The following is a 12,128-nucleotide window of genomic DNA, read 5'->3' as shown; positions in this document are numbered from 1 at the left end:
TTGAATGCCCATTGAAGGGTCGTCCAATAGAGAAACATCTCCTGGTTGAGTGAAAATGTCCCCTTGGTTGCTCATTGAAGGACCTCAGTTCTGCCAAATGAAGTCCTGCACTGGTAGCTGCTGCCCTCTGCTGGAGTTATGAGTGATTTCCCAAAACAAATAAATCTCAGCGTTTTGTTTATCACACTACTCTACATTCCAAATATTTTACATTCATGTTTCAATCATTTGTATGTTAGAATCTAAATAATTAAGCTGTATGCTGCACTTTAATCTACAGCGGTGATGAACTCAAAGAAGATTTCACATTGGAGATCTTCAAAGGTTCAGTGAAACAAATCAGAGCTATATTATATTTGATTCTGCAATATATTAAGAGTAACATTAATGCTCAAAACAGTATAAACTTTTTGAACTCACTGCCACAGTCCATGACAGCTGCTATCAAAATTAAAATGGACATCCATATTATATCTGATATTTAACTATTTTTAATTTCCTTGTCTGTTGGAGAACTTTTGTCACACACAGTTCACAGTTTTTGCAGCAGAAAGCGACCACAGCTGCTAATAGAAGTAGCACTGGAGGCTCCACATCCAGGATTTGAGAGTCAGTTGCTGCACAGCGTTGTGTATATGACTTATGTATATAACGTTCAGAAGTTAACTCAGCACCAACTAGCAAAAGTTATTAGATCTGTTCCTCTTCTCTTTACTGCATCAGCACATAATGATAATGTAACCTTGACCAAGAAAAAAAAAGGCAACGCACCTTTAACTCAGGCAAGTTTAAAATTTGTACAAGTTGATTTTCATATTGTGAAACCAAACTAGTGGAAACGTATCAATATTATGTTTCAATAGCTCTTCTTAAACTCATTCTTTTTTTTAAGAGGATAAAACTATTTTAAAAAGCTTTCACATTTTAAAATGTGTTAATACATTTTACTAATGTGTCTACCTTTTATATTCCATCTCATGATTAATTTCCCTCCAACAAGTTTACAGTCTCCATTTTGTTCATGCTTTACACAGACTTCTGTTTACGGGCAAAAACGAGACAAGGTCCCACCTCCAGAGAAGTGACGAACGCTCTCGGTGTCCAGTCACTGGAAAGTGAGAGTGTTGATGAAATTGGAAAACACTCCATCACTCTTGGCATCAGAGAGAAGTCCTCTGAGCTCTTTTTTCCCTTGGAGAACGCCTCTCTGATGAAGTCACTCGTGTTTTTTGTTTTTTTATGTTTATCTGTATGAGGACAATCAGGGTGATACAGTGAGACATGGTCCAATTCATAAGACGTAAACGCAGGAAAATTCAGCTCACTTCAGTTCTATTATGAAATAAATGTGTCACTGTGTCCAAGTGACTGATGAGGCTCATACCAACAGTTACATCAGTATCGCACAGTATCGCTGCAATGATGTATCCTGGTTAAAATGTCAACAGCACAGCCCAGTACCAGTCTGTGAGGTTAGGGTTTTCCTCTTGACTTTACGATGAACCATGTTGTCTTGATGATGCTATTTTTTCATTATCTAACCAGTCACAGAGTGTTTAGATAGATAGAGCTAAATAATTGTAGTTCCTACATATTGGGGAAAATAAAAAATAAAGACATATGTGAATTGCAGCAAGCTTTGCAGTAGAATTTGTAGGAATTAGGGTAAGGAATTTTAAGATATCATCTTCTTTGTCTGCATCTTTTGAAAAATTGGTAGTTCTGCTTTTTGTTTTGATGGAGACAAGTTCAGACAACTTCATGTTACTGACAAAAAATGTCTTTTTGTTGAGATAACACATTTGTCTGACAAATCATCACTACTGGACGAGCTGGAAAGGAGCTGAAACATAAACAGTACACATTTATTTTAGTTTTTTTAATTGGCATATTGGTCCTATTAGCTACAATTTGATTGACTAATAAATTATGAAAGAAATACAGCCGTGACACAGTGACAGAATAGGTGTTCCCTATATTGCATATGGCAAAAGCACCTTTATGCCCTGTGGTGCACACTATGTCACACTATGACATAAATTTTATTTGAAAGTATTTATTTGATTTTTTTAACAATCAAATCTCAAAGAGGGAGACTGAAATCAAATGTAAAATTAGGATGAGAAAAAAAAGACCCCTCCCCCTGCTCTTCCAAAACATCCTGAACCCCCTCACAGCCTTATAAGTTTCATACAGTTCCCAAGTTTCCAATCAAATCTCCTCTGAGCCTTAGCTGAGATATCAAATACTCATCTCCAATAGATCGTTTGTCTGATGAAAAACTTGGTGGGCTCTGACAATACCAGGTCCAACGATGGAAACAGGTCCACAAATTTACAGTTCTTTTCCCAACAAAGCTTAATCTTACACATATATTATTAATAAACCAAAGTGAAGAAGGCATCTCCCCAAAATACTAATGTAGAAATCAGTCTGGTAGTGCTGGACATCGACCCAAAATGTATCTTCACGCTTCAAGTGAAACCGGTGAGGACTTTCCACATATGTATGTTTTTGTGTGCAGGATGGAGAGTCCCATCCCTTTGGTTACTTATCCTCTCTGAACATGAGGCCCTGGTTCACAGAAAACTCACAACAGACTGGTGAGGCAGCTTGCATCGTGCCCTCAGGCAAATGTGACAATGAATAAGCTGTGAAAATTCAACATGTTTTGTCTGAGAACAGCAAGTCACTTAACACAGGCTGAGATTTCATCATCCACCAGGAACACAGCCTGAATCTCTCAGAACATAAAGTCACAAGTTATTTGAACGTTTTTCACAGTTTTTCCCCAGTTAAAGTGTGAGGACCTGGTGGGCTTCTACTCCAGAATATCTAGTTTGAATGTTTTACTGACCAATTTTAGGCAGATTAGATGCTTTGAACAAATGACTTACAGAATGTAACCTGAATTTAACCAAAATTCAGGATGAGAAATTAAAACTTGAACATCTGAGCGACAGAGGATAAGCAGTCAAGCGTCTGTCCTATCAGGTTACGTTCTCTTAGTGACGTGATCCAAGTGTTTGATCTGCCTTAAATACAAGAGGAGGAAGAATCCTGGATAACCTGGTTGTTCAAGTTTGAATTTTTCATCTTGAATAGTGGTAGAATTTGAAGGTCTCCCTCCAAACATATTCTAAGACATAAACACTAAAAATATTCATATCTTTCAACAACAAATTATTCAAACTATTCTTTGTCTTTCAGTCTTACTGGTTTTTCTGTGGTGCAGGTGGAGGGATCTTCTCTTTCTCAAGTCTTCTGGTGTTCCTGTATCCACAGCGAGCCTAAAACAGAGCCTTCATCATCCTCTTCACCTGCCATTAGGTGGTGCTATATACCCACTGAGCAGCAAAACAAAAACATAGCAGAAGTTCAGGGTGATTTTATGTTGTGATATACTGAACGTTCTCAGTGTATCACTGATGCAGGTTTAATTACCAGATGTGTGAGAAATGTAAGAGGGAGTTAAGCAATTCAAACAAAGAGCAAAAGATTTAAAAGCAGATAAAAGTGGGAATTCACAGAGGAGGACAATTCTGTGTCAACATGTTTTCATGCATAGAAGAGTCTGTTAATATTAATACTAATATTTTGTTACTGAATTCACCTGGCATGCTTTCTGCTCAGTTTGAATCACGCTGCCAGAAGTCAGCATGATGATAACACACACACATTTGTGGCTTCATGCAGAGTTTTAGTTCATTTCTGCCTTTAATGGCAAAACTAAGAGTCACTACAACAACATTCGTGGCCAGAAGCTGCTGCTGCAGGGCTCTGATGAAGACATCCTCTTATCTTCAGAAGCAGGTTCAAAGAGGTGTCCAGCTCCTGCCACAGTCACAGGTGGTGCAGCCACAGGCCCTAAAAATGTCCTCATAAGGACACCAGCTGGAGTATCAGCAGACAAGCCTGGGGAGAAGTGTTCATACAAGGACAAAGTCTGGTCTGGGAAGGAAGGGAAGACAGAATTGGCAATGATGGACAACGGCTGATACAACAGTGTCTGCATGAAAACATAGGAAGGGCAGGATTAAGGGTACATCTGTAATGGAACGGTTTTCCTCATGGCCATAATTTAGTTCACTCCACGCTCTTATGTTGTCACTGTCTGTGTTTTTCCTCCATCAATCTGCTCCTGGCGTGAATTTTGTTTGCACCCTGTCTCCACATCGCTGTCTGCGACCTGCTCATTCCTGTCTTACTGCAGCAACCATCAGATGCTCTTCAAAGCTCAAAGGAAGCTGTTGTTGGAAGCCTCTGATGATTCCATATTTGTACTCACACAGTCTGAATAAATATACAGAACAACTAAGGGGGTCATTTGCAGGGTTGATTGCTTATTTAGCCCAATAACTGTATATAATGAATAATAATCACACAACAGTCAGTATTATATTGGAGTAGATAACCTGAAGGAATAGATAGTTTGGTGGACCAAGTGTTCAGGTAGAGAGTTCAGGATTTTCCAGGCTAAATCATTTCAATGCAAATTAATCCTAATCCTATTTACACATTCCACTGTCTAACTATCCTATTATGCTCTCTACTTATCATACTAAAAGAAATACCTGCATCCCCCCAGAACACTCACATCCTCACATTCAGGAACATTCTCACCTGTGCCTGAACAATGCGACAAGCCTCCTATAAACACATTTACTATCCAATAGCATTTGCAAGGATAAACAATAGGACCCATTGACTATGTAAATGTGGTCTTTAAAACAAAACATTTACAGATTTTTTTTTAGGACAGCTAAAAGTGATGTATGTGTATACGATGTATTTTGCAACTGTGGGCCTTACAGGGTTAATGCCACAAAGTCTGCAGGTCTCTTGAAGAATAAAGCTCAAAGCAGCATCTTCTTGTTCTTTGGTACTGAGGGAACAGTCATTTCAGGCAGAAGGTGTCCAAAAAGAGAGGTTTAGATCTAATATGCATCAGTCTCCCTGGCATCTGATTAAAACTGAAACTATTAGTCAATGAATCCATTAGTCAAGAAGACAGAAGACTAGTCAGCAACTATTTTGCTAGTAAATTAATTGTTTAAGTAATTTATCGAGCAAAATAGTCAAACATTCTCTGGTTCCAGGATTTGGATGCTTTCTAAACTGAAATCTCTTATGTTTTGGACTGTTTTCTGACACAATGAGATGTCTGAAAACATCACTTTGGACTCTAAGAAGCTGAGATGGACATTTTTCTGACATTTTATTGACTAAATGATTCACAATATTGGTAACATTTTCTTTTAAGGGTCCCGTTCTTTCCTACTAATTTCCAGGACATTCTTTCAATCATTTCTCTAAAGTAGCCACTGAGTAACTGTTCATTCTTAGGACTTTTCTTTAAAGGGTTTATGTAATTTGGTGGTATATTGGAAATCTAATCAAGAATATAATATAATATTTTCTGTCAGTTAAAGATTTGTATATGTGATATAGCCTACATACAACATAATGAGTGGGTACAACATTTCTCTCTATTTTTCTTATAATTTGTAAATTACATCACCCTTTCTGTAAAATTTCCTTTAATCTTAACGGTTAAATACCTGCAAATTACACAGAATATCCTGGAAATTAATATAAAATTGAAGGACCTGTAAAATAAAGCGTTACCTATTGTTTTAACAATGATCAATATGGGTACATTTATGCATCATTTTCTCACGTGGGATTCCAGTGCAAAACCGGAATGTACCAAATCCAAAGCACTTTTTTCTTAGTGGAATTACATAATGTCTCCCAGTAAAACCAGTATACAATGGCACCGCTTTCTACCACACGGTGGCGTCTTAGACTGAGATTCCCTGATGGCTTTAAGCTGAGGATGAAGATGTTGTACATTTTGTTCCATAAGATTGTTCCCTTCAATGAGGCACGTTTTCTGTTGTTGTTTTTTTTAAAGTGATCGAGTCAGCCTACATCACACTCTTTGTCTTACTTTTAACTGTGCGTAATTCCTCGGATCGTGTCTCCATGTGAGGATAAGGACGCGCAGCGGAGGGTCACTCACGCACAGTAACACGCGGCTGAGCTGCTAGAGGGCGGTGCGGTTCAGTTTCCATCCTGTCCAATGATCGGGCTACATGTGCCTTCAATCACCTTGGAGTAAAAACACGGCCGTCTCTCTGACCAATCATAGACGCGACGTCCCAGTTCCTGCTCTTATAAATGTGGCCGGACCCGGAGCTTCGGTACCGGAGAATGAGAGAGTTACTAGCGAGACATCACACCACAAGACACTGGACCTGTCAGTCCTTTAGTTTTTATTTCAATTTCCTCGTTTCTCCAGGTAATTTCTTTTATATTTTCATGGTGGGGAGGAGCTCTGCAGCTTCTGTTTATTGTGCCAGACTTTTCATTGTTTCAGACTTCAATGAACTGTTACTTAATGTGTGTGTTTATCTCGCCTCGGTGCCTTCAAATTGAGGTTGAATGTGTTTACAAGTTTGGTTATGTGCGTCTACAAGCTTTTAGTTGTAAGTATTAAGGTGATGGAGCTCAACGAGGAAACCTATGATGTAATATTGCTTCACTCTCAACTATTGTCACCATGACTACGACAACAGGCTCTTGCCAACAGGATGTAGTGTAGAGATCCGTTTTTCGGCTCAAGTGTCTGGTTTCCCTGTAATGTGGGTTTTTCCCGTTAGTCATCCTTTGTGAGCTGGCGGCGTTAAATAAGTTGTTTTTTGTTTTTATTTGCTCATGCACAGGCGGTGGAAAGTGGCTTTTTTCTTTTCCTTCCAGCATTGAGAGAGGAGAAAAAACTGGAAATGTGCCATCTTTTACATTTTCAGCTTGTTTTTCATCCCTTTCTCCTTTCTGGAAGAAGAAACAATAGTGCTGTTTTTTGTTTTTTTGCGCCCCCCTCTCCAAACCTCTGGTTACGCAACATATGATCCAGAGCGCAACGCGGTCTCATACCTGATCTCTCTCTCTCTCCTCTCTCCTTGTTCTCAGGTGTGTTATAGTAGGAAATAAAGATGGCCACGTCCGCCAGCGCCAGCTTGAGTAAAACTGTCAAGCAGCAGTACATGGAGCTCCCTCAGGGGGAAAAAGTCCAAGCTATGTATATTTGGATTGATGGAACCGGAGAAGGGCTGCGGTGCAAAACAAGGACGCTGGATTCTGAGCCCAAGAGCATCGAAGGTAAGCCTCCTGAATCCTCCTAAAGTCTCTGACTACTAAAAATGTCCTACAAGATAATGTTCAATCATGTATTATAATATAACGGTTTTCTTCCTGCTTGTGTAGATCTGCCTGAGTGGAACTTCGATGGCTCCAGTACCTACCAGTCTGAGGGGTCCAACAGCGACATGTATCTGGTTCCTGCTGCCATGTTCCGTGACCCGTTCCGTAAAGACCCCAACAAGCTGGTCCTGTGTGAAGTGCTGAAGTACAACCGCAAGCCTGCAGGTAACAAAGAGGCTCAGAATCTGTAAAATTTGAGCTGTAGTGAACGGAGTAATACTCAATAATGTCATAATAATCAATTATAGTGACATAATGTCAATAATAATCAGTTGACCACTGTTAAATAAAAAAAATATACAAGCAAAATGTAAAAATTTTAAAACCACAGTAACTTTAGGTCCACCTTAAAGAGAAGCAAATTACTTGATTGGTCAGTCAGTGCAATGTGGGCGGGACATAATCTTTATATAAAAGAAGGGGATGAACCCCAAAACCTGAATCAAGAGGAAGACTCTTTAGTTGCCAGTTTTTAGTTTACATTTTGAAATGAGAGAGCATGAAGCCTGAAAATGAGCCACTTTCCAAACTTTGAGCAGATCATGCAGATGTCTTATCAGCAATTTAACCCTGGATGTGTTACATTTGTATTGTAGCAACACAGTTGAAATTCACAGTTATGAATACACACATACATGTGACATACAGAGACAAATACACTAATTTACACACACTTGTTCTGTCTCATGTGCATGCACACTGATGCAGGTGCTGTAGATCTAGAAGTGATAGACATAGCAGTGAAGTAGTCCTTAATTTAGTACCACAGATTATTGCAAAACAAGCACAGGAAACAGAGGAAACTGGCAGATTTAACTCTACAGTTTCTCTGGCCTATTTTGTTTTGGAGGAGAAAGTCACTCTCATTGCTCTGGAACCCAAAATGATGATGGAAACCAAACTACTGGGAAAATCTATTTAGAAATTGCGTATAATTTGCATTTTTACTATGAACATGCTTCAGGAGATTTGCAAAACTGGCCTCTGTACCATATTTGACTGTACTGGTGTTAGTTGGTCTTCTAATCTGAATGTTTCTCTCTGCAGAAACCAACCTTCGAATCACATGCAGTGCAATTATGAAGATGGTAGAGGAGCAGCATCCCTGGTTCGGCATGGAGCAGGAGTACACAATTCTGGGCACTGACGGACATCCTTTTGGCTGGCCATCTAATGGTTTCCCTGGACCACAAGGTAAGCAGCTTCTCAAGAGTTTAGTTTTAGTGTAAATGTGTTTTTCGGGCGTTTATATGTGGATGGTTTGTTTAACAATCTGCCTGTTTGCAGGTCCATACTACTGTGGTGTGGGAGCAGACAAAGCCTATGGCAGAGATATAGTGGAGGCCCATTACAGAGCTTGTCTGTATGCTGGAGTCCAGATTTGTGGCACAAATGCAGAAGTGATGCCTGCTCAGGTAAAAAAAGAAACTCATCATGTTTGAAGTTTGCACACATCTTCATGGTTTAAGGGCCACTTAAAAATGTAATTCATAATAATCTTGAATCTTTTTGTGTTCAGTGGGAGTTCCAGGTTGGACCTTGTGAAGGGATCAACATGGGTGATCATCTCTGGGTGGCACGCTTCATTCTGCACCGTGTCTGTGAAGACTTCGGCGTGGTCGCCTCATTTGACCCCAAGCCAATCCCTGGTAACTGGAACGGTGCTGGCTGCCATACAAACTTCAGCACAAAGGAGATGAGGGAAGATGGTGGATTAAAGTGAGTTTCAAAACCTGTCACAGGATTGATTTGACAGCTCTGCCATAATGTCGTGTTTTGCAGGAATCTCTAACGGAAAATTTCTGCTTTCAGATCCATTGAGGACGCCATTGAGAAGCTTGGAAAGAGGCACAGCTATCACATTCGTGCCTACGATCCCAAAGGGGGGCTCGACAACGCCCGCCGTCTCACCGGCCACCACGAAACCTCAAACATCCACGAATTCTCCGCAGGTGTGGCCAACCGCGGCGCCAGCATCCGCATTCCCCGTAATGTCGGCCAGGAGAAGAAAGGCTACTTCGAGGATCGCCGTCCATCAGCCAACTGCGACCCGTACGGTGTGACCGAGGCCCTGATCCGCACCTGTTTGCTGAACGAGGAGGGAGATGAACCTGCGGATTACTAAATCCACAACTCATGGACTGACTCCTACTGCCCTCCTGACTTTATCTTTTCTTTTAACTAGTACTGTATTTTTTTTCTCTCCCATTGAGATGATTTAACCTGCATTTTTAATGGATTAAAGTTGGCTGGTCAACTTAAACATGACAAGGTATAATCATATCCTTGGTAGTTATAAGCTGGTAATGGCAGGGTCTGTCTTCCCCTCGTCTTTAGAAGGGATTGGCTTTTGTAACACTGTTTTATAGCCCATGTCATATCTTTCCCTTTTATGTCTGGTGACTAAAAATGAACTAAAGCACATGGACACTGAAGCGTAGAGCTGCTAAGGCTGGACAGCATGTGTAACTTAATAAATCTTAGTTCATGTATTGCTAATATGTTGACCTGCCTTTTCAACTATCCAGTCTTCAATGTTACTAATTCTCTGATTTTATGAAGTGTCTATTTTTAAATGGCAACGTTTGATGTCACTGGGTCAACTTGTATGGTACGCTTTGTAGATGTCTGTGCCCAGATGTATGTTGTTAAAAATGTGGTGGATCTGTCCATAATGCCATTTGTAGATTTCCTCAAGGAGTTTTATCCTTTTGTTAACTGCGATATTGTAATGCACCTGATTTGGTAAAACATCACGTTTACTGAACCTGGTGTTTTTTATTGATACACTTAAAACTTTTATTTTTATCACAACATTGCTGTCAGACTCTTGACTTCAAGACTTTGAAGGAATAGTTCGACATTTGGGGGAAAAATGCACATAATCGCTTTCTTGTCGAGTGTTAGATAAGAAGATTGCTACCACACTTAGCTTGATGAGCGGTATTGATCTTCTCCTTAAACTTTCAGCATTTTCCCAAAAGGTCGAATGATTGCTTTGTCAAGGTAATAGGATGTCACGGCACTTCATCTTCAGCTGCAAAGGCTTAATTTGTGAGTTTAGCGTGGAACAGATGATTCACAGATCTACACAGGAGTCTGGAGCTCAACGCTTTTTCAACAAATTAATTGATAATTATAAGGCAGACATCCCATAAAATTCAACTCTGGCACTAATTTCTCACAATTTAGCCAACTTGTTAACACCATAATGAATTCATAAATAGAAAATATCCATCTCTAGTTGGCTGCAGGGGGAAGAGAGGCTGATTTCCAGACTGCTTTCCTCTTTAAAAGCTGCTCAGACAGCTGTTGACAGCATTTTACTATAACCAGTAAACATTAAAAACCTCACAGTAAAATGAAGTGCTCCTAAAGGTAACCCTAGTAAACGCTCTCTGGCTGTGCCTTCTTTTACCAAACCTTCTGATGTTTCAGTCTGGCTGATATCTTGGCAGGAGCTCAACAGCGGCTTTGTTCTGGGTGTTTTTTGTTTTTTTTTCAAGGATCCTGTGCGAAGGAACTGGAAACTAGTGTACTCACGAGACAGTCATTATACTCCCTCACTGCAGCCCGAGGCCAATATTCCCAGAAGTGCTTTGTCATAAACAACTTCATTGAACCCGAGTTTGTTGTGGCTGAGAAGTAGTGATCTTGTCTGGATCCTGTAGTTAACCAACAAACAACATGTTAGAAAAAGCTAGATTTGGGTTGTTTGAGGACATTAAAGGCAACACTGCTGAGAAACAGCTGTATGGTAGTTCTAGATTTAGAGTCAGTTTTAGATGCAATTATTCAAGCATTTCTAGCTCCAATCGTCAAAATCAGGCAAAGTGTGACTTAAAGAAGCTTGTAAACATCTCCTCATACCTCATATTTGCATCAATGATTGTGACCAAGCTTTGCAGCCTTTTAAAAACAACATAAATGTATCTTACTTATCTGGAGTCAGAGCTTCACAGATTTGAACTCTGTGAGGGAATTTTGTTCTCCAACAAAGAGAACAGGAAGACTTTTCAACCACAGTTCACAAAAAGTACACGTCATCCTCACTTCACGGGACATAAACATTTACTTCTGGTGTTGTCTCCCACATGTCGGGGGAAGGGCAACAAAAAGTTTGCTTTGAGACCTTTCCCCTACATCCCATCTGCCCTCACAACAGAGCGTTAGTCAGCTCACTGATTGGCTTCGCCAGAAACAAGTTAACCAATCATAAAAGTCGAAGGCAGGTTTAGTCCTGTTTCAGGGTATGTCGGCTGGCCTGAAGCCAACAAATGTACTCTAACTTTGTTTTTGTGTTGTTTTTTTCCTCCCAAATCTGAAACCTCTCCGCCCTTTAAACTTTGTTTTTCTGCATGCCTTTGCACATTTCCAAGAGTTTGCATTGGATGTTAGACAGGATGCAAAGTTTGGAAAAACAACTAGAAAGGTGTCATGAGTTAACTTTCTTTTTAAAGATTAAATATAACTGTAACATACTGTGGTTAATAATTATGATGAAGCTAATCTGGAATATTCCAGTTTTTCTGAAACAATTTCTGCCTAAATCCACACAGAAGCTGTTGTTCACTTCAGCTTGATAACGCATGCAAGGAAATGCAGTGTTAAATTTCCTCCTACACACATGCACTCATGCAAACAAAAACAGAACCAAACTGGGACCCCTAACAAAGATGACGTAAACCTAAACCCAGAAACCCTGATCGCTAACTGCCACAAACAATTACAGGGTGGAAAAAACTGGCCCAAACACGACACACTGTCCATTTCTGCATTCCTCGTAAAACTCTCTACGTTCCCAGAGGCAAACGGGGACACCATGTTCTTTTCTCCAACCCGCCCACTCATCCCACCTGTTT

The 12,128-nt window shown here is 40.0% G+C and overlaps 2 protein-coding genes and 1 long non-coding RNA gene across 3 annotated transcripts in view; 1 reads left to right on the top strand and 2 right to left on the bottom strand.

Moving 5' to 3' along the window:
• The window catches only part of pbx1a (pre-B-cell leukemia homeobox 1a), a 77,458-nt gene extending 71,361 nt beyond the window's left edge, over nt 1–6,097 (bottom strand). The window contains exons 1-3 of the mRNA XM_042428218.1: nt 5,954–6,097; nt 4,813–4,885; nt 3,217–3,951 (exon numbers count right to left, since the gene is read on the bottom strand). The gene's annotated coding sequence lies outside the window, so the exon portion shown is untranslated. The remainder of the gene's footprint in view (nt 1–3,216; nt 3,952–4,812; nt 4,886–5,953) is intronic.
• Nucleotides 6,098–6,207: 110 nt separating this feature from the next.
• glula (glutamate-ammonia ligase (glutamine synthase) a) lies at nt 6,208–10,080 on the top strand. Its single transcript, XM_042428223.1, has 7 exons — nt 6,208–6,304; nt 6,976–7,164; nt 7,270–7,431; nt 8,314–8,460; nt 8,554–8,681; nt 8,786–8,985; nt 9,079–10,080. Exons 2-7 carry the CDS (start codon nt 6,999–7,001, stop codon nt 9,389–9,391), a joined length of 1,116 nt encoding a protein of 371 aa, XP_042284157.1. The 5' UTR covers nt 6,208–6,304; nt 6,976–6,998; the 3' UTR covers nt 9,392–10,080.
• On the bottom strand, nt 9,819–11,702 carry LOC121908312. The gene is made up of 2 exons (XR_006099212.1): nt 11,205–11,702; nt 9,819–10,931 (listed from the first exon to the last, which is right to left on the bottom strand). It is a non-coding gene; the product is annotated as an uncharacterized LOC121908312 (long non-coding RNA).
• Between the last annotated feature and the right edge of the window lie 426 nt (nt 11,703–12,128).

Source organism: Thunnus maccoyii, chromosome 12, assembly GCF_910596095.1.
Source record: "Thunnus maccoyii chromosome 12, fThuMac1.1, whole genome shotgun sequence".
NCBI classification, from domain to species: Eukaryota; Metazoa; Chordata; class Actinopteri; order Scombriformes; family Scombridae; genus Thunnus; species Thunnus maccoyii.
The sequence above is the reverse complement of the archived record's forward strand: the minus strand, read 5'-3'. Positions and strand labels throughout refer to the sequence as shown.

What these genes read in the sequence shown, in the direction of transcription:
- glula (XM_042428223.1), top strand. Translation starts at nt 6,999, where the DNA reads ATGGCCACGTCCGCCAGCGCCAGCTTGAGTAAAACTGTCAAGCAGCAG. An exon ending in GTACAACCGCAAGCCTGCAG is followed by an intron (nt 7,432 to 8,313) that starts GTAACAAAGAGG and finishes TTCTCTCTGCAG; the next exon opens with AAACCAACCTTCGAATCACA. An exon ending in TGGTTTCCCTGGACCACAAG is followed by an intron (nt 8,461 to 8,553) that starts GTAAGCAGCTTC and finishes GCCTGTTTGCAG; the next exon opens with GTCCATACTACTGTGGTGTG.